The following is a 22,055-nucleotide window of genomic DNA, read 5'->3' as shown; positions in this document are numbered from 1 at the left end:
GAAACTGGATATTCACATTCAATAGAATGAAATTGGACCCTTATTCCCTATACAAAAATCATCACAAAATGGATTAAAGACTCAAACTGTAAAACGACTAAAAGATAACAGGAGTAAAGCTTTATGACATTGGTATTGGCAGTGATTTTATGGATATGATACCAACAGCACAGGCAATAAAAAGCAGAAGTAAAAAAGTGGGACTACATTAAACTAAAAATTTCTGCACAGCAAAGGAAACAACAGAATGGAAAAGCAACCTACAGAATGGGAGAAAATATTTGCAAACCATGTATCTAATAAAGGGTTAATTTCCAAAATACATAAGGGACTCCTACAATTCAATGGCCAAAAAACAAAACAAAAAAAACTAATAACCTGACTTAAAAATGGCCTAAGGACTTGAATAGTCATTTCTCTAAAGAAAACATACAACTGGCCAACAGGTATATGAAAAGATGTTCAACATCAGTAATCATCAAGGAAATGCAAATCAAAATCAGAATAAAATATCACTTCATACCTGTCAGAATGGCTATTGTCAATAAAACTAAAAACAACAAGTGGCAAGATGTGGAAAAATTAGAACCCTTGTACACTGTTGGTAGGAATGCAAAATGGTGCAGCCACTATGGAAAACAGTATGGAGTTTCCTCAAAAAACTAAAAATAGAACTACCATAGGATCCAGTAATTCCTCTTCTGGGTATGTGTCCAAAAGAACTGAAATCAGGATCTTGAAAAGATATTATCACTCATATGTTCATTACAGCACTATTCACAATAGCCAAGATGTGGAACAACCTAAATGTCTGCCGACAAGTTAATGAAATTCTAAAACGTGGTATATGCATACAATGGAATATTATTCAGCCTTAAAAAAAAAAAAGAAGGAAATCCTGCAATATGTGACAATGTGAGTGAACCTTGAGGACATTATGCCAAGTGAAATAAGCCAGTCACAGAAAGACAAACACTGCATGATTCCACTTATATGAGGTATCTAAAATCAGTCAAATCCATAGAATCAGAGCATGGAATTGTGGTTTCCAGCGGCTAGGAGACGGAGAAATAATCAGTGGGCATAAAGTTTGAGTCAAGCAAGATGAATGAACTCTAGAGATCTGCTGTACAACATTGTACCTAGAGTCAACAGTAATGTACACTTGAAAATTTGTTGAGGGTAGATATCTTATTAAATGTTCTTACACAATAAAATTTTTAAATAATTTTTTTTGGAAAAAAGTAAAGGAGAAGTAAAGATTTTCTCAGGTGAAAACTGAGGGATTTTGTTGCCAGTAGACCTGCCTTGCAAGAAATGTCAAAAGAAGTTCTTCAGAGAGAAAGAAAATGATATAGGTCAGAAACTTGGATCTACATAAAAATAGGTAGAGTGTTAGAGAAGAAATAAATGAAGGTAATATAAAACCATTGAAATTTTTTTATTAAGTGATCTAAAGGATTACTGCTCAAAATAATAGCAATGTATAACAGCAATGTTTTCAATGATTATAACTTAAAGATAAGTGAAGTGAATTATAGCAATGAGGTAACTGTTGGGAGGTAAGAATTGAGAATACTGCTATAAGGTACCTTAGGAAATGTTATATCTGAAAGCGGACTTAGGTTAGTTGTAAATCTATACTGCAAACTCTAGGACAAACATTAAAACAATTTTTAAGAGAAGTATAATTGGTATACTAAGAGAAAACTGAATCATATAAAATGCTTAATTAAAACCAGAGTTGAGGGGCTGGCCCATGGCTCACTTGGGAATGTGTGGTACTGATAACACCAAGGCCACAGGTTCAGATCCCTATATAGGGATGGCTGGTTAGCTAACTTGGGAGAGCATGGTGCTGACAACACCAAGTCAAGGGTTAAGATCCCCTTACCAGTCATCTTTTTTTTTTTTTAACAAACAAAAAAACAAAACCAGAGTTAGATGGTTAATTCAGTTGGTTAGAGTACAGTGTTATAAAACCCAGATCAAGGGTTTGGATCCCCGTACCAGCCAGCCACCAAAAAGAGAGAGAGAGAGAGAGAAGGCAGAAAAGGGGGAATATTGGAGGAAAAAAAGAACAGGTGCAATAATAGAAAACAGTTACAAATATAATAGATATTAATCCAACTACATCAATAATCACTTTAAATGTGAATGGTCTAAATATACCAACAAAAGACAGAGACTGACAAAGCGGATTTAAAAAAATAAAAGACTCAATTATATGTTGTCTACAAGAAATGCACTTTAAATATAAAAACACAGATAGATTATAAGTAAAAAGATGGGGTCAATGACCTAAATATAAGATCCATAAAACTCTTAGAAGAAAACATAGGAGTAAATCTCCATACATTGGATATGGCAATGTATTCTTACATATGCCACTGAAAGCATGAGCAACTAATGGAAAAATAAATTGGACCTCATCAAAATTAAAAACTTGTGTTCATCAAAGGATATTATCAGGAGAGTAAAAAGACAACCTACAGAATGGGAGAAAATATTTATAAATCATATATCTGATAAGGATTTAATTCACAGAATATATAAAGATCACTTAGATCTCAACTAAAAAAAGACAGACAACCCAATTTTAAAATGGGCAAAAGACTTGAATAGACATTTCTTCTAAGAAAATATTCAGGTGGCCAATAAGCACATAAAAAGATATTCAACATGATTAGTGATTAGATAAATTCAAATTAAAACCACAATGAGATACTATTAGGATGGCTGTTATCCAAAAAACAGAAAATAACAAGTGTTTGCAAGGATGGAGAAATTGGAATCCTAGTACATTGCTGGTGGGAATGTAAAGTGGTGCACCTGCTGTAGAAAATGGTTTGGTTGTTTCTCCAAAAGGTAAACATAGAATTACCATGATCTAGCAATTTCATTCCTAGCTATATAACCAAAAGAACTGAAAACAAGGACTCAAACAGATACTTATATGCCAATATTTATTGCAGAATTATTCACAATAGCTTAAAGTTGGAAACAAACAGAAGTGTTCATCAACATATGATTGGATAAACATACAACGAGATAGTATTCGGTCATAAAAAGTATTGAAATTCTGATACATGCTTCAAAACGAGTGAAACTTGAAGACATTATGCTTGGTGAAATAAGTATAACACAAAAGAACAAATATTGTATGCTTCCACTTATGAGGGTACTTCAAAAAGGTCATGGAAAATAGTTTAAAAATAATACGAATCTTTCCATGACCTTTTTGAAGTGCCCTAGTATAGGAGGTACCTGGATTAGGCAAGTTAGTAAAGACAGAAAGTAGATTAGACATTACCAGGGACTGTGAGAGGAGAGGAAGAGGAGAAGTATTGCTCAATGGGTACAGAGCATCTGTCTGGGGTGATGAAAAAGTTTTGGAAATAGATAGCAATGATGTTTATACAACATTGTTAATATGATTAATGCCACTCAATTGTACATTTAAAAATGGTTAAAACAGCAAATTTTATGTTATGTATATTTTTATGACAATTAGATAGATTGACACAGATAAATGAACCAATAAAGGGACAGTGTTACAGTCAGCAAGTAGTCCCTAAGTGTAAACACTGGGCTTCATTTTTATCATAGTACCTTTAGACAGATACTTAACTTCTCTGACTGAGCTTATATGCTTTATCTTTCCAAATATTTTCTTTTCTAAAAACAGAGACCAGGACTTTAAGTTTTTTTAAAAAACCCATATAGGAGGTGGTGTCAACACTTTGGCCCTCTCTTTTCATAACATGTAGACTCACTACAAGGCTAGCTGCACTGAGAGCAGGAAGAGTCTAGAAAATGATACTCTCCTAGGAAAGCATGCATACTACTTTATCCAGTCTGTTATTTTTATCTTCTTTAAAATTATTTCTTAACCACAGTCAGATTTCTTCAGCAACAACAACAAAAGTAAAGGGATGTAAAAAGATATACCATGCTAACACAAATCAAAAGAAGGCTGGAATAACTCTGGTAATTTTAAATAAAGCATACTTCAACAAGGAAAATTATCAGGGATAAGGAGGAGCATTACATAGTGATAAAGGAGTCAGTTGTCCTAAAAGATGTAACAATCCTTCATGTATATGCACCTAACAGCAGAGCATCATAATACATGAGGCAAAAACTAATAGATTTGCAAGGAGTAATAGACAAAACCACTATTGCAGTTGGAAAATTCAACACACTCTATCAGTTATTGATAGATCCAGCAGGTAGAAAATCAATAAAGATGCACTTGAACTCAACGGCACCACCAGTTAAATGGATCTAAGTGATATTTATAGACTACTTCAAACAACATCAGGATATACATTCACATGGAACATTCACCAAGATAGATCACATTCTGGACCATAAAACACACCTTAATAAATTTAAAAGAATAGAAATTATATGAAGTATGCTATCAGACCACAGTGTAGTTAAACTAGAAATCAATAATAGATGACTGGAAAATCCCAAAATGTTTAGAGATAAAAACAACACACTTATAAATAACACATGGGTCAAAGAAGTCCCAAAGGAAATTTTTAAGTATTTTGAACTGCATGAAAATTAAAATACAACTGGTCAAAATGTGGTATGCAGCAAAAGTAGTGCTCAGAGGGAAATTTATAGCATTGGATGCATTTGTTAGAAAAGAAAGTATCAGAAGACAGTATTGCCACTAAATGGAAAAAAATAAAGTAGCTTTAAAATCAATAATCTAAACTTGCACATTAGGAAAATAAAGAACAGCAATATAAATTAAGCTTCCACATCAAGCAAATGGAGAAAGAAGAGGAATACAAACCTAAAGCTAGCAGAAGAAAAGAAATAAAATTTAGAGCAGAAATTACTGAAATTGAAAATGGGAAAATAGTAGAAAAAATAAATGAAAGTAAAAGCTGGTTCTTTGAAAAAAAAAAAATCAATAAAATTGTTAAACCTCTAGCCAGGCTAACCAAGAAAAAAAGAGAGGAGACATAAATTACTAACATCATAAATGAAAGAGGGGTCATCAGCACTGATCCCATGGACATTAAAAGTATAATAAAGGAATATTATGAATAACTCTCTGCCCACACATTTGATAACTTAGATGATGAAATGATGGACTAATTCCTTAGGTAAAAAAACAAAACAAAACACAGTCTACCAAAACTCACAGAAAGAGAACTAAATAATGTGAATAGGCCCATATTCATTAAAGAAATTGAATAAATAATTAATAATCTTCCAAAACAGAAAGCACCAGGCACAGATGATTTCACTGGTAATTTCTACCATATATTTAAGAAAGAAATGATACCAATTCTCTATAGTCTCTGCCAGAGAACAGAAGCAGAGGGAACATTTTCTTACTCTTTCTATGTGGCCAACATTACTCTAATACCAAAACCAGACAAAGACATTACAAGAAAGAAAAACTACAGACCAGTATGACTCATTAACATAAATGCAAAAATCCTCAACAAATTTTAGCAAATGAAATCCAACAGTGTATAGAAAGAATTATGCCACGACCAAGTTGGATTTATTCCAGATATATAAGTCTAGCTCAACACTTGAAAATCAATTAACATAATCCATTACATCCAAAAGCAAAGAATAATCATGCGATTATATCAATAGATGCAGGAAAAGCATTTGACAAAAATCCAACACCCATTTATGATGAAAACTCTCAGCAAACTAGAAGAGAACTGCTTCAACCTGATAATGAACATCTACAAAGAACCTGTAGCTGCCACCATACTTAGTGGTGAGAAACTAGATGCTTTCCCCTAAAGATCAGGAATAAGACAAGAATGTCCCCTCTCACACTTCCATTCAGCATTATACTAGAAGTCCTAACTAATGCAATAAGACAACAAAAGGAAATAAAAGGTGTACGTGTTGGAAAGGAAGAAATGAAACTAACTGTTTTCAAATTACATGATTGCCTTTGTAGGAAATCCCAAAGAATCAACCAAGAAAAAATGAAACTAATAAGTGATTATAGCAAGGATTCAGTATACAAGGTTAATACACAAAAGTCATCTGCTTTCCTATATACCAAGAGAGAACAATTAGAATTTGAAATTAAAAACATAATACCATTTACTTAGCATCCCCCAAAATGAAGTACTTAGGAATAAACCTAACAAAATATATACAAGATTGGGACTGACCAGTTAGCTCAGTTGGTTACAGTGTGGCCTTATAACACCAAGGTCATGGGTTCAGATCCCCTTACCAGCCAGCTGCCAAAAAGAAAAAGAAAAGTACAAGATATACGTGAGGAAAACTATAAAACTTTGAAAGAAATCAAAGATCTAAATAAATAGAGATATTTCATGTTCCTGGATAGAAAGACTAAATATTGTTAAGATGTCAGTTCTTCCCTACTTGATCTATAGATTCAATGCAGTCCCAATCAAAATCCTAGCAAGTTATTTTGTGAATATCAACAAATTATCTCTAAAATTTATATGGAAAAGCAAAAGACCTAGAATAGTCAATATAATATTGAAGAACAACAAAGTTAGAGGTCTGACACTACCCAAGTTAAACAATTATTATAAAGCTACAATAATCAAGACATTGTGGTACTGGTGAAAGAACAGATGAATAGATCAAAGGAATAGTATAGAGAGCTCAGAAATAGATCACACAAATATAGTCAACTGATACTTAAAGGGGTAAACGATAGGGATAGTATTTTCAGTAAATGGTGCTAGAAAAACTAGACTTTCACATGTAAAAAAAATGAATATAGACATTGACCTTATACCTTTCATAAAAATTAACTCAAAATGAATCATAGACCTAAAGGTAAAACACAAAACTATTAAACTTCTAGAAGATAACATAGGAGAAGGTCTAGGTGACCTTGGATTTGGCTATGACTTTTGAGATACAATACTAAAAGCACAATCCATGAAAGAAAAAAAAAAATGGATAGTTAGAATTCATTAAAACACTGTGAAAAACACTTTTAAGAAAATGAAAAGACAGACTGGCTGGTTAGCTCAATTGTTAGAGCACAGTGTTATAATACAAAGGTTAGGGGCCAGCCCATGGCTCACTTGAGAGAGTGTGGTGCTGATAACACCAAGGCCGTGGGTTTGGATCCCATGTAGGTATGGCCGGTTAGCTCACTGGATGAGCAGGGTGCTGACAACACCAAGTCAAGGGTTAAGATCCCCTTACCGGTCATCTTTTAAATAAATAAATAAAATAATAATAATAATACAAGGTCAAGGATTTAGATCCCCATACCAGCCAGCCACCAAAAAGAAAGAAAAGAAAATGAAAAGCAAGTCAAAGACTGGGAGAAAGTATGTGAAAAACATACTGATAAAAGGCTTGTATCTCAAATATACAAAGAACTCTTAAAACTAAAAATAAGAATACAAACAACCCAATTTTAAAATGGGCTTAATATCTGAAGAGACACTGAACCAAAGAGGATGTACAAATGACAAGCATATGAAATGCTGCTCAACACCATATGTCATTAGAGGATTGTAAATTTTAAAAAATAGTGTGATTCCACCACACAATATTAGAATGGCTAAAATCCAGAACACCGACAACACCATATGCTAGTGAGGATGTGGAGCAACAGGAACTCTTATTCATTGCTGGTGAGAATACAAAATGTTACAGCTACCTTGGAAGACAGTTTGGCAGTTTTTTACAAAGCTAAACATAGTCTTACTATATGATCCATCAGGCATGCTCCTAGGTGTTTACCCAAATGATTTGAAAACTTATGTACACACAAAAACCTACACATGAATATTAATAGCATCTTTATTCATTATTGCCCCAAATTGTAAGCAACCAAGATATCCTTCAAAAGGTGAATGGATAAACAAATTGTGGTACATCCGTACAATGGAATATTATTTAGCAATGAAAAGCAATGAAAACCTCCCTGACACACACACAGAATGTGGAGTAACCTTAAATGTGTATTGTATATTGAAAGAAGCCAATCTGAAAAGGCTACATACTGTATGTTTCCAACTATATGACATTTTGGAAAAGGCAGAACTTTTCCAGAATGACAGTAAAAAGATCAATAGTTTCCAGGGATACAGGGAAAATGGGAAAAGGGATGAATAGGTGGAACAGGAGGTTTTTAGAGCAGTGAAACTACTCTATATGATATTGTAATGGCGGATCCATGACATTATGCATTTGTCGAAACACATAGAACTATATAACACAAAGAGTGATCCCTAATGTAAATTATGGACTTTAGTTAATAGTAATGTATCAATATTGGTTCATCAAATGTACCACACTAATGAGAATGTATTAATAGTGGTTCATCAAATGTACTACACTAATAGAAGATGTTAATAGTGGATATATGAGAACTCTGTACTATGTGCTCAATTTTCTGTAAACCTAAAACTTCTCTAAAAACATAAAGTCTACTTAAAAATTTGTCTTTCAAGATAATAGAAGAACAAAGGAAGTCTCTCCTAATCCTGACACCTAAACATAACTACTAGTAAGACATTGGTATTAAATATTCCTGGAGATTTTCTATTCATATATATGTACACACATATACTATATACACACTGCTATTTATCTTTTTGTATAAAATAGAATTATAGAATATTAACTATACACAAATTATTTATAATTCTCACAACAACCCTAAAGGTTACTGTTTCCATTTTATAGATGAGTAACTGGGCTTTTAAATGGCTGAACCAGGTCCATTAGCCAATGTACTTTACTTCAAAGCTTATACTCTTACCACTACAACTCTGACTTTATCAACAGTTAAGAAGGAAAACATAAGACCTATTTTTTGTTTTATCTTTATTTCACATATTTACCCTTCATAAAATTACCAGTCTTTCAAAATCTATACTGCCTTTATACAGCAACCTTCACTTCATATGGTGGTGTGTTTCTTACTGTGTGCTAATAATACTTTGTATAGAATCCTTCCCTATTGAATAAGAAGTGGTGGCCTAGCTCCTTTTTGCTCCAGAGAGCTGTGGTGAGAGTCAAGCAATGGGACTGGCATACTTTTTTGGCAGTAATGTGGCTTCCTGTCTTCTGTATAAGTAGCTCTCAAAATTCAAGTGTTCAAGAAAATTACTTCTGGTACCTAAAGAGCCTGAGGGTACAGAGAGTGAAGGGTAGAGACAGATGAAAAGGTGTAGAGAAATGAATTCACGTGGGGGCCTGGAGAAGGAAGGAGACTCAAATGGGTTCAGTGGAGACAGCTTGACCACTCAGAAGGGGTGGTAGCATTCAGAAGCATTCAGTGAATTGATAGCCAGTTTAACCAGTACCTGTTGTGATTAGCTGACTGTTTAGGGAGACTTTAAAGCAGAACCTGTCCGTACCCCTTCTCTTGGTACCTATAGGGGACACTCTGAGGCTCCGAACAATTCTGGAAACAATACAGAAGCACATCCATTCTTCCTCCCTCATCTTCAAACTGGCCCAAGATGCATTCAAGATCGCTACTCCCACAGACAGTAGTACGGACAGCACCCTGCTCAACGTGGCCCTGGAGTTGGGGTTACAGGTATGGAGGAGGAGTGGGCCATCCCCACTTTAGTCTTCTGGCCTAGCAACAATTGAAAGATCATAAGATCCCTGGGGGACTGGGCACAGATCAAGTCTGTTTTTTTCTGTGTCCCCAGAACACAAGTTCTAGGCTAGGCAAAAAGTAAGGACTCCATAAAGTGGGCTCCATTTTTTAAGTTAAGGCCAGAAGCAAAATGGCTTTAGGCTCCATGGGTCGCCATCTTCTCTTCACCTCTCCACTCCTCCAAGTCAAGCAAGGTATGGTAATAAGGACTTTGTTACAGGTCATCAGAAAAGCCTCCTGACTGGTCAAAAGGGAGGGGTAGAAACTAAACCTGTCTAGACTTATCAGGGAGAGTCCCCTGTTTAAAGCACAAAAAAAAATTTGTTGCATAAATGAATGGCAAGGGGAAATGAGGGGGAGGTCACAACAGTTAGGCCTAACCCACTGGAAATGCGTTGTGCCCAGGTGATGCGTATGACCTTATCGACCCTTAACTGGCGACGCCGGGAGATGGTGCGATGGTTGGTGACCTGTGCTACAGAAGTGGGTGAGTCTCCCACTCCCTCTACCCCCAGGGGAAAGGAGTTTCGAGGCCCTACTCTTGGGATAGGAGAATGAATCCTTAGAGCTATTATGTTTCCATTCCTGATGGTGTAGGAAAAGTTGGGGCTGCTGGTAGGAGAAGATGGCCTTTGTTTACCCAGCCCAAGCCCTGCCCTCACTGCTTTGGCCATTTCTGATGTCAGTAGCACTTTGATGCTCTGATCAGAGACATGTCTGGGAGAATGAATTTTTACCCACCAATACTCATGTGCCCCCTTGGGAGGTACTGGGTCCAGTGTTTTAGTCCCAGTCCCTGTCTGTGCTTCTGAAAAACCCCAGACAACTTGGAGGCTCGGGGCCCCTTCTAGAGCCCAAATCCCCATCACAGCACTCTACCCTGAGAGGTCCCACTTCAGCTAGAACCCCCAGGCAAATCTGCAATCCTGCCTTGGGGCAGGCAAACCACAGGTTCTGCTGCTCCTTCCTTGTGAGGGGCTAAGAGCACCTGCAGAGACCTTCAACCCTATGACCTGGGAAAGGAAGAGATGAGAAGAGACCAGGTCTGGCCATCCGGGATCCTCTCCTTGCCCTGGTTTGCCTCAGATCATCTCAAGGCTGCTGAGGAGGAGGGAGAACTCATCTCTGCAGGCCATGTTCAGACCCCAAATGGTAATCTGGGCAGACCTGGATCAGGACCCGGATGGCCACGGCTGAGCTCAGGCTCTCCCTGACAGGTGTGCAGGCCCTGGTGAGCATCTTGCAGAGCTGGTACACACTCTTCACTCCCACCGAGGCTACGAGTATTGTAGCTGCCACAGCCGTATCCCACACCACTATCCTGCGCCTCAGTCTTGATTATCCACAGCGGGAGGAACTGGCCAGCTGTGCTCGCACACTAGCACTGCAGTGTGCTATGAAGGATCCGCAGAGCTGTGCCCTGTCAGCCCTTACACTCTGTGAGAAGGATCACATCGCCTTTGAGGCTGCCTACCAGATTGCCATTGATGCTGCCGCTGGTGGCATGACCCATTCACAGCTGTTCACCATCGCCCGCTACATGGAGCTCCGTGGCTACCCGCTACGTGCCTTCAAGCTGGCCTCACTGGCCATGAGCCATCTTAACCTAGCCTACAACCAGGACACACATCCAGCCATCAATGATGTGCTTTGGGCCTGTGCCCTCAGCCACTCTCTGGGCAAGAATGAGCTGGCAGCTCTCATCCCCCTGGTGGTGAAGAGTGTGCACTGTGCCACAGTGCTTTCAGACATCCTGCGGCGCTGCACAGTGACTGCACCTGGCCTGGCTGGCATCCCAGGCCGCCGCAGCTCTGGAAAGCTTATGTCCACTGACAAAGCGCCACTGCGCCAGCTACTGGATGCCACCATCAATGCCTATATCAACACTACACACTCACGCCTGACACACATCAGCCCCCGCCACTACGGAGAGTTCATTGAGTTTCTGAGCAAGGCTCGGGAGACCTTCCTGCTGCCCCAGGATGGCCACCTGCAATTTGCCCAGTTCATCGACAACCTCAAACAAATTTACAAAGGCAAGAAGAAGCTGATGCTGCTGGTGCGAGAGCGCTTCGGCTGAGAAAGCAGACAGCTCACCACCAGGGCAGCCTGGGCTCTCAGGTACCATCAGGTCATGCCAGGGACACTGAAACATTTGACTACTCTTAGAGGACTCTGAGCACCTGTGGCTGAAGCCAAAGGACCACAGGGCTAAGGATAGGGAGAGTCCAACTCTAGCCAACATGCCTGCCTTGGCAAGCTTCTCACTACAGCCCGTTGTTCCTGGAGGAGCTGAGCACTGCAGATTAATCAGAAACCCCACAACATGCCACCTCACGCCCCTTTATCTTGCGTGTTCTGGGCATTGGCTCCCTTGGCAAACACAGAACACTGTTCCTTCTCAGGGATTGCTTAACCAGAGAAACAGAAGCATTTATGGTACTGTAAATACTATAGTATATGTGTTGCCAATTATTGTAAAGTTGTAACTATTTATAATTCTGGTTCTGATTTGATGGGCACTTGAAGTAGCTGTGAGTGGGAGGATAGGCTTGTTTTCTGAGGAGACTCACAACCATTTCTCAGGTTTCCCTTGCAGAGTGTATGCTGTTGGCAGTGGAAGAGTGGGGGTGGCAGGGAGAAAAATGGCCAGTTAGAGAGTAAATCCCAAGTCTAGTCTATGCAGAAACCCCAGCCTGCAGACAGGGCCTCTGTAGCCCAGTGGTAGGTGAGGGGCAGAGGCCAGGCCTCATGAAGTTGTGAGGACACTGACACTCCTGCTCGTGCCTCACACAGCCTCTCCAGGAGGCCTGCTGAGCATCTGAGGAACAAGTGCAGGGAGAAGATGAAGCTCTGGGAAGCCACTGAGCTCATAATCATCATCTGCTCTGGTCACCTTTGTGTTAGAGAGTGTCTGGTTTCATTTCTAATTATGTATGTGTGTGTAGATCTGTATGACTAAGTATATGTGTCTAAGTGTATAGATATATCTGTGCATGCCTGTTGGTATGTGCACATATATTTATATGTATCTGTGTCAGTTGTGTATCTATGTACATGTGGGAATACATGTGTGTGCTGGACTGTGGGTTTCTATGTGAGGGTATATACATTTGCGTATATGTGAGAATGCATATCTATGTGTAAGTGCACTCATGTTTGTCTATGCATGTTTAGTGGGTATGTGTATTAGTCAGGGTTGTCCAGAGAGACAGAATCAATAGGATACATTATAATTATATGAGAGGGATTTACTATGGGAATTAGTTCACGCGACTGTGAAGAAAAGTCCCACGATAGGCCGTCTATAAACTGGATGCCCGTAGCATGGCTCAGTCCAAGTCCAAAGGCCTCAAAACCAGGGAAGCTGATGGTGTCCTTGGTGTAAGTCCTGGAACCCAAAAGCTGAAGTCTTGAGTTCTGATGTCCACAGACAGAAGAGAAGAGTATATCCCAGAAGAGATAGATTCACCTTTTTCCTCTGTCTTGTTCTCTCCAGACCCCCAGTGGATTGGATGGTTCCCACCCACATTGAGGGTGGGTCTTTCCCACCCAGTCCACTCAGACTCTCATACTAATCTCCGCTGGAAATACCCTCATGGACACACCTAGAAAGATAGTTTTACCAGGTTTCTCAGCATTCCTTCCTTTATCTAACCAAGTTGACATCTAGAATTAACCTTGACAAGTCCACCCCTTATCAACTTGGTGTCCCCACTATCTCCTTAAATCACACTTAATTTTCAAGTGGTACAATAGCATAAGTTTCGCCTAACATGATACACTATCCTGCATACAACTGGAAACACATTAATCCCTTTCCCAGAAGAAAAGATAAAGTCCTTAGATGATATTTACCCTTCTCCCAACATCCCATAACTTAAAATTGCACATACGATGACAATATTAAGGTAAACAATATTTAAATGCTGGTATAAAGTCAGTAAGTCTCATGGTACATGATAAAGAACAAGAGGAACAAAAACAAAGATAAATGATTAATATGTGTACAGTATGTATACATAAACATATTCTTAACACAACAGGGAGAACAATTACAATCCTTATTTCTGTAACTGGTCACGTGGTCGAAGCTGGTATTTATAACTACCTTCTTCTACTACCCATTCTGTACTCCCTTTGCCTTCAGTGAGCACCTCAGCTGGTTGTGGTTCTTCACCCGGTGGAGTGACCCAAACCTTCATCCCTGAAGAGTCTGGGCCATTTGTAGTTGTGCCTGGATTTGTTTGTTGTCATTTCCCATTGACTTTAATCACAGGGCATGGTAGTACTAAGAGATGTCCTAAGGGATCTCCTGTATTCCAGATATAATCTTCCTCACCTCCATTGTGAGGTAGTAGTCCAACTTCCCCTTGGTGGTCTGGGTCAATCACCCTAGCCAACACAGTAACTCCTTTCTTAGGCTGTTGACTCAGAGGCATGAAGAGCCCAAAGTGGGCAGATGGCAGCCTTAACTTCTAGTTCAATGATATCATTTTTGTATCTCCTGATAGAAGCATTCCTCTCTCTGGAACCAAGACCTCTAGGCCAGCAGAGCATAAAGTTGTGGGGACAGGAAGCAAAAATTTTGCTAAAGGGTCCCTGGGGGTAATGGTGAGTGGTGCCACTTCCATTTCCACCCCTTGATTCCTGCACCTGTGAATCAGCTATAGGAGAGACAGTACCATATATTGGGCACTGATTTAGAGCATATACAGCCTTCTGGAGAACTTTAACCAAGCTCTGCAAGGTATTGTCACCTAGCTGGTGCTGTAACTGTGACTTCAAAAGGCCATTCCACCATTCTGTCAGACCGGCTGCTTCAGGATGATGGGGAACATGGTAAGACCAGTGAATTCCATGAGCATGAGCCCATTGCCGCTCTTCCTTAGCTGCGAAGTGAGTTCCTTGGTCAGAAGCAATGCTGTGTGGAATGCCATGACGGTGAATAAGGCATTCCGTGAGTCCACGGATGGTAGTTTTTGCAGAAGCATTTTGTGCTGCGAAGGCAAATCCATATCCAGAGTAAGTGTCTATTCCAGTAAGGACAAAACGCTGCCCCTTCCATGATGGAAGTGGTCCAATGTAATCAACCTGCCATTAGGTGGCTGGCTGATTACCCCGGGGAATGGTGCCATATCGGGGGATCAGTGTTGGCCTCTGCTGCTGGCAGATTGGGCACTCAGTGGTTGCTGTAGCCAGATCAGCCTTGGTGAGTGGAAGTCCATGTTGCTGAGCCCATGTGTAATCTCCATCCCTGCCACCATGGCCACGTTGCTTATGAGCCCATTGGGCGATGACAGGGGTGGCTGGAGAAAGAGGCTGACTAGTATCCACAGAATAGGCCATCCTGTCCACCTGATTATTAAAGTCCTCCTCTGCTGAGGTCACCTCTTGATGGGCATTCACATGGGAAGCAAATATCTTCATATCATTTGTCCATTCAGAGAGGTCCATCCACATACCTCTTCCCCAAATTTCTTTCTCACCAATTTTCCAATCATGTTCCTTCCATGTCCCTGACCATCCGGCCAAACCATTGGCTACAGCCCATGAATCAGTATATAATCGCACATCTGGCCATTTCTCCTTCCAAGCAAAGTCATTATAGTCCTTGGATGTCCACAAATACTCAAAAGCTTTCTGTACAGAATCACTGAATCCCTTGCCTTTTACAAGTAGTGAATCAGGACCATCAAATGGATTTATTTTGCATATCTCTAAACAGTTCACACCAAGGACTATCGGTGCTCTCCCTGTTATTAGAAGTTGAGCTGTTAGCATTTTTAGGCCTAAAGCCCTGAAACCAATTGGAGAAATTCATCTTTAAGATTCTGTTTCTCTAGAACCACCCCTGCTACCAAAATCTGTATTAGTCAGGGTTCTCTAGAGAGACAGAATCAATAGGATATGTTATAATTATATGAGAGGGGGTTATTAGGGGAATTAGCTCATGCGACTGTGAAGAAAAGTCCCAGATAGGCCATCTATAAACTGGATGCCGGTAGCGTGGCTCAGTCCAAGTCCAAAGGCCTCAAAACCAGGGAAGCTGATGGTGTCCTTGTTGTAAGTCCTGGAACCCAAAAGCTGAAGAGTCTTGAGCTCTGATGTCCACGGACAGGAGAGAAAAGTGTGTCCTGGCTCCAGTGAATCGAGAGATTCACCTTTTTCCTCTGTCTTTTGTTCTCTTCAGACCCCCAATGGATTGGATGGTTCCTACCCACATTGAGGGTGGGTCTTTCCCACCCAGTCCACTCAGACTCTCATATAAATCTCTGCTGGAAACACCCTCATGGACACACCTAAAAAGATAGTTTTACCAGGTTTCTCAGCATTCCTTCCTTTATCTAACCAAGTTGACACCTATAATTAACCTTCACAGTATGTGTATCTGGGCTTATGTGGTACATGTGTATAAACAAACATGTTTGTGTCTGTGTGTATGCCTGCTATCTATGGATCCATGTGTCTTTTATATGTGTAACTGAGTATAATTCTACATGTAGGTATGTCTGTGTATTCATGTTTGAGGATCTGCTGAATGTGTCCCTTCTCTTTTTGCCATATCTCTTTCCCATTCCTCTTAGTTTTTCTCACCAGCTAAATGTTTGTTCTCTGTCTCTGTGCCTCTTCTATTCACCATTCTCTCACCAAGCAAGCTTCTAAGCACTAGTTTCCCTCTGCCCTAAGATTGGCTGCTTCCATTCCACAGTTCTCTTCTCACCCCATACTTAATTTCTTCCCCTGCCTTTCTACCTCAGGCTTCCTCTGTCTGCTTTTGTCCCAGTCCCATTGGTTGCTGTTTTGGAGGCTAGGGCTGTATGCATTTGGCCTTTCCCTTCCTAATTTCTAGCCATAGTGGGCAACCTCTATCTTAGTTCTGGCTGACCTCCACAGTGTGTCATATTCCTGCTACCCTCCTCACCCTTATGCTCAGCCGAGAATTGTCATAGGAGGTAGCAAGGACATTCAGAAGAGTTAATTATATACCATTGTCTTGGTGTTTACTGTTTCATGTCTTAGTTCCTGAGTCGGGGGTAGGGTTTGATAGGGAAGGGGTGGTATAGCTAGAATGTGAACTAAGGACCTCTCTGTCCGCTTTACTTTATTTTCCTTTCTTTGACAAACTATTTATGTCACCTTTTTTATTCCAAACTGACCAGTAAGTTGTATTTGCTGTTTGTGGCTACCAAAGTCTTACTGTCCAGCCAAGGGGCCCTACAATGTCTCAGCCCAATGGGTTGGTAAAAAAGAGAAGCCACTCTCATTTCTGTATCACAATTGCCCTTTTTTAGCAAGTATGTCAACTCACAGTGCTTTTCTATGAATAAATCATGGATCACAGAAAAGATCATTTTTCCAAAAGCAGAAATTGTGTTCTCTCAATAAATGAGGCACTTCTCTCCCTTCTATATTGCCCTGGCTGGGACAGGGAGCTGGTTGAGCCTACAGTGTAGTGGGTTCCTAATGGTCCAAGGAGATGTAGAAGACAGATGAAGAATTTCCTGCCACACCAGACCCCTCTCCAGAGCTCACAGGCACCTCAGAGCCTTGTCCTAGGAAACAGGTGCTACCACGATGGGCAGAAACACCAAGATCCTGAGGAAATTAGAGGGTATACTCAGAAAAAGAATGCAGAGCAACCCTTAGTGCAAGAGGGCCTTTTAGCTTCAGAGGCCTTCTTGCCTGGTGCTGGACTAGTCTAAGGCTCTGATCCTAAGCAACCTAGCTCTGAGTCTATGTCATCCCCATCTTTTGGTGTCAAAGCTGAAGGTCCCTCAGCTTCTCCCTGCTCACTAGATTCCATCTTCCTCCCCAGGCCTCTCTGAACTGTTCTACTTCTGTGCCCCTCTTTGAACTATACTTCCCTTCTTTCCCAGAAACAAAGCACTATCAGTTTGGCCTTTGTATGCTGTGGGTACTATACCCCTTTCTCTGCAAATGTAACAGCTCCAACTGCTAGGAAGCTGTACCCTATCCGAGAGCAAGATGGTAGTGTGAACCCTGACATTAAGTGTTACAGTACATATTCACTGATACCCGAGCCCCATGACTTGTGGGGGAAGATGCAGAGAGAGGCCCCAGGGAAGGAGCAGATGCTAAGGAACTGAGGATAAAGGCACAAATCTTTCATAAACAAAACCACATACTAGACTCCAACTCTGGAATTTTTATTCTCCTGGAAACAGTCATCTGTATTAGTGGTACTTGAAGGGAAAGGTATATGCTTAGTTCTGTTGAAGCAGACGTGAGTGTTTATGCACAGCATCCACAAAGGCCCCCACATGTTCTGGGTCCATGTCAGGGTAAAGCCCATGGCCCAGGTTGGCAATGTAGCGTTGTGGCCCAAAGTCATCCAGCATCTCCTGCACCAGCCGCCCAATCTCCTCCTGAGGGACCAACAGGGCACTGGCTACAGGAGGGGGCAGCAAGCCTCTGTTCTCCTTATACATAATAGTGACACACACATACATAGACATGTTTCTACTCAGTGTTATTAATTCAATCATTGATTTAACAGAATTTATAAGATGACAAGTATGGGCCAGGCACTAAGAAAACACAAATGAACAACAAAAATTTCTGCCCTCCTAGGGCTTACATTGTGTGTATGGAGTAGAGAGGAGGGACAAACACATAAAAATGCACACGTAATAATACACACAACCATATCCATAGCCATAGGAGTGCACAGAGACAGACACACACACATAGAGGCCATGGTTACCTTGGATGCATACAAGGCACAGGGATCCAAGTTGCCCTGCAAGGTCACCATCTTTCCCACACGCTCCCTGAAAGCAGAACCAGTGCCATGTTCTGGTGACTGCGCATATGGCAGCTGCCCCTCTCCACCTCAACCTCAAGGGCCCAGTCCTCCATCACTCACCGGGCTTTCTTTGGGGCCACTGTCCAGTCAAGCCCAACCACCTCGTAGCCAGCCTGGGCCAGCTCTTCCAGGGCAAAATGCCCATCCTTAGCAAAGACGATCTGGAGGAAAGAGCAGACCTGAGGCTGCTGAGAGCCTTTACGCCCACTAACCTTTCTTAGCTATACTTCTGCTGCCCCCCAGTGGTCACTCCAGTTCAAGCAGGACTTGCCATGAAAGCTCCATAGGCCCACCCTTACCAGCTCATCCCAGTCCTTACCATGGGCACTGGTGCCAGACCTGCCTCCTGCAGCCCAGCCTTTACTCGCTTGGCCACATCACGGAGGTAGGGCAGTGCAAACTTGCTGAAGAGCTGTGGACCAAGATGCCCTGCATGGGACTCAAAGACCTGCAATGCCTACAGTTAGGGGGTGGTGAAAAGAAATACATAACACACAAAGAGGAGTTACCTCAGGACCTGCATACAGAATGTGCATCAATTTCCCCCAAGTGACTTCAACCCCTGATACTGCCCGAGCCTATAAACCCAGTTCCAGTCAAAAAAGTTTTGCCTTCTCCTCTAGATTCCAACTCTAGCTTTGGTCTTTGAACACTCAGAGCATTAAGCCCCCTGCCAGAGTCAGGGTGGGCTTGGCTACTCCAGCCAGATCATTGGAGGCCAAGCTTCTTTCCTGCTTAGCATTAAGACCTCTTCCCACTCAGTTTTAGGATACTCCATTGCTTTGAGTCTTTATAGACCAAACCCCAGGCTATTTGTCTCTCCCTCAGGACTGACCTGGGCACCAGCAGCCACTTGTCCTACCAGATATGGGATCAGAGCATCAGTGAGGATGCGAAGCAGCTGATGACTGGCCTGAGGTCTCTGGTAGAGCCAGCTCTTGGCCTGAGCCATGGTGCTTGAGCCTCCACCTTCAACCATATATGTCATCAGAGTCCACTACAGAAAGATAGAAGGAAGATGTCACAGGTGCAGAAGCCAGACTGACACTTCCTTCCCTTGTCTACACCAGACCTGCCAGAGTGATCTCCCCATGCCCCAGTCCCTGCCCTGTCCCACATTACCGGGGCACCAGCAAAGCCAATCAGTGGCACACGCCCAGCCAGCCGTTGTCGGGTAAGGGTGATGGCCTGGAATACATAGTCCAGCTCAGAGGCCACCACTGCTGGATCCCGTAGGCGCTCTAGGTCCCTCTCTTCTCTTAATGGTTCTGGGAAGCTGGGTCCTTTGCCAGGTACCATGGTCACCTCCATGCCCAGTGCCTGGATGGGAAGAAAACATCTGGGTTCCCAACCCAGAACTCCAGGAGGAAAGGTTCTGTTCAGTCCATTTCAGGAGGAAAGGAAGAGAATAAAACTCAGCCAAATTCCAACTTTCAGCTTTAGTTTTTCCCTCTATTCAGTTAGGATAAATACTTATCTTGAACTTTGACTGGACTGATAAAAGGGTTTCCAAGGGGTCCTTGAAGCTTTTTTTTATACATTCCAGGATCAGATTTGAGTGGGTACCTGAGGTACAACAAGGATGTCGGAGAAGATGATGGCAGCGTCCAAAGGGAAGCGGCGCAGTGGCTGTAGGGAATAGGAGACAGGTTGCTAGGGGGCAAGCTGATAACATAAATCCCTCCCACTTTTGTGGACCCCTCACCTGCAGAGTTAGTTCACAGCAGACCTCGGGAGTGCGACAGGTGTTGAAAAAGTCCTGGGCAGCCCGAGTTTCCCTAAACTCTGCAGAAAGGAGAGGGAAGACAGGGCTTGGCCTTGAGGCCCTCCAGAGCCCTCTCCTGCCCCTTAAAAACTTTTCACCCTCCACAATTTTATTAGATTTTATTGGACTTCCGGGCCATGACCCTGACCTGGTAAGTAGCGGCCTGCTTGCCGCATGCACCAAACGGGAGTGTAGTCTGTTTCCTGTCCCCAGGCTGCTCGAAGGAACGTGTCATTCTTCAGCTCCGGAAAACCCTGGGGTCTGGCGATGAGATTGGGGGTGGGGATAGGTGTCAGTATGCTAGGCTGGGGGTTGGGGAAGGCGCAAGTTGTTAAGGCGGATTCAGTCCAGGACCGCTATCTGCCTTCTCCAGGCCAGCTCCAAAGCCTTGCCTCCCCGCCCGCTTCACCTCCTCTCTGCCTATCAGGTGTTGCACAAGACTCTAGAAGAGCCCGCGCTGGGGCCTCTTCCCTACACATAGTCCCAACTCTCCTAAATTCAAAGCAACTGGAGGGGCTCGAGAGAAGGGGATAAATGCCCAGTACGAATAATTTGGGGTCTTCGGGTAAGCAAATCTCAGGAACGGGGGTGTCAGTGGGCAGGTTCCGGGGCTGAGGGATCCCCAGGCTGGGGAATAAAGAGGGATCAGAGTAGATTGTCCCATAATAGAGATCCCAGGTGACAATCCTGGGGCATCCCTTGAATGAAGACCTGGGGGATGCAGTCCAGTAAGGCGGTCCCTAAGATGAAGGTCTCAGGAATCCAAGGTAGGAGGATCCAAGGGACTGTGGTTCAGGTTGGGAGATTTCCAGGGCTGGGAAAGGAGGGTACAGAGATAGATTCCTGAGCTGGAAGACTCAGATCAAAAGCCCCTCTACCCACAGCGCGTGCTGCGGGGAACTCACCCTAACCCGTCCGCCTCCATGGTAAGCTGTCTGTAACTGCTAGCGCAGTCCCCACTTGAACCTGAATCTGAGCCGGCCCCCAGTCCGGGCTCCGCCCCTTCCTGGAGGGAACCAAGGGCGTCGCCATGTTGAAGGTCACATGATCAGCCTCCGCTGACAGTTTGGGGCTGCCCTTGTTGCTGCCCGTAGGACCCCTACCATTGTTCACCGTAAAGTCCGCTGTAGCGACGCAACAAACTCTCAGCTATAACTCCATTTTACGGTGGCGTGAAGAATTTGTTCTTATCTGACGGCCTTACAATCCCGGAGGCTTGGCCCAAGTCTCTCATTCCCATTCTCCAATCTATCCGGCCAGGCATACAGCGGATGATGGAACCAGGCTGTACAGGGAACCGAAGTCGTTATATATTTATATTACGTACTAAGAGCGAGGCACTATAGTAGGTGCGGAGGTTAGAGTGCTGAGCAAGACAGCCTCTGCCTTTAAAAAGCTACAGACTGATGGGGAAACAACTCAGCAATCACATTAAAGTGGAAAATAATCACCAGTGACCTGGGATTAGGAGTACAAGGATCAAGCATGAAGGTCTCAAGATCTTGTCAAGTGGCAGGGGGAAGAGTCATTTTCCCAAACATTTTCGTCACACTGGCCCTAGGATGGGGAGTCCAGTAGGTTTTAATATTCCTTGGTTGTAGTATGACTCGGGGACGAAGAAGCAAAAACAGAAGGCCGGAGGACCAGAAAAATAGCTGTTGCAGTGATCTAGGCTAGACAGGATGGTGTCTTGAACGAGGGTAGTAGCAGTAGAGATAAAATGGTAGTAGCAATTGGAGTAAAGAGGCGGAGGTTGATGAGGAACCACTGGCCCTTCCTGGGTCTGGTTAGCTGGATGGGGGGCTCAGAGATAGGTAACATGTTGAGTATCCGGGTACACAGGG

At 42.3% G+C, this 22,055-nt stretch overlaps 2 protein-coding genes across 3 annotated transcripts in view; one reads left to right on the top strand and one right to left on the bottom strand.

The window, feature by feature from the left end:
* ZSWIM5 (zinc finger SWIM-type containing 5) overlaps window positions 1-11,696 on the top strand; it is a 146,390-nt gene extending 134,694 nt beyond the window's left edge. The window contains exons 12-14 of the mRNA XM_063106718.1: window positions 9,387-9,550; window positions 10,022-10,103; window positions 10,834-11,696. Of these exons, the coding sequence (XP_062962788.1) occupies window positions 9,387-9,550; window positions 10,022-10,103; window positions 10,834-11,696 (1,109 nt within the window). The remainder of the gene's footprint in view (window positions 1-9,386; window positions 9,551-10,021; window positions 10,104-10,833) is intronic.
* A 6,101-nt stretch (window positions 11,697-17,797) lies between these two features.
* On the bottom strand, window positions 17,798-21,191 carry UROD (uroporphyrinogen decarboxylase). 2 transcript variants are annotated; one of them, XM_063105580.1, is made up of 11 exons: window positions 21,117-21,148; window positions 20,923-21,025; window positions 20,360-20,472; window positions 20,152-20,231; window positions 20,013-20,075; window positions 19,569-19,766; window positions 19,282-19,443; window positions 18,766-18,903; window positions 18,507-18,607; window positions 18,345-18,411; window positions 17,798-18,006 (listed from the first exon to the last, which is right to left on the bottom strand). In XM_063105580.1, the coding sequence occupies exons 3-11, from the start codon at window positions 20,385-20,387 to the stop codon at window positions 17,845-17,847; spliced, it is 999 nt and encodes a 332-aa protein (XP_062961650.1). In that variant the 5' UTR covers window positions 20,388-20,472; window positions 20,923-21,025; window positions 21,117-21,148; the 3' UTR covers window positions 17,798-17,844. The 2 variants fall into 2 exon arrangements, with proteins under 2 accessions (XP_062961650.1, XP_062961649.1); XM_063105579.1 differs by lacking the exon at window positions 20,923-21,025 and having other exon boundaries at window positions 21,117-21,191.
* Between the last annotated feature and the right edge of the window lie 864 nt (window positions 21,192-22,055).

Source organism: Cynocephalus volans, chromosome 8, assembly GCF_027409185.1.
Source record: "Cynocephalus volans isolate mCynVol1 chromosome 8, mCynVol1.pri, whole genome shotgun sequence".
Taxonomy (NCBI): domain Eukaryota; kingdom Metazoa; phylum Chordata; class Mammalia; order Dermoptera; family Cynocephalidae; genus Cynocephalus; species Cynocephalus volans.
This window is presented reverse-complemented; position numbering and strand designations above follow the sequence as displayed.

Excerpts from the sequence above, each read along its gene's own strand:
- UROD (XM_063105579.1), bottom strand. The coding sequence starts at position 21,136 with ATGGAGGCGGACGGGTTAGG. Across the intron at positions 20,473-21,116 it reads ATGGAGGCGGACGGGTTAGG|ACCCCAGGGTTTTCCGGAGC; the intron begins GTGAGTTCCCCG and ends TCTCATCGCCAG. Across the intron at positions 18,412-18,506 it reads GTGGCCCCAAAGAAAGCCCG|GGAGCGTGTGGGAAAGATGG; the intron begins GTGAGTGATGGA and ends TTCTGCTTTCAG.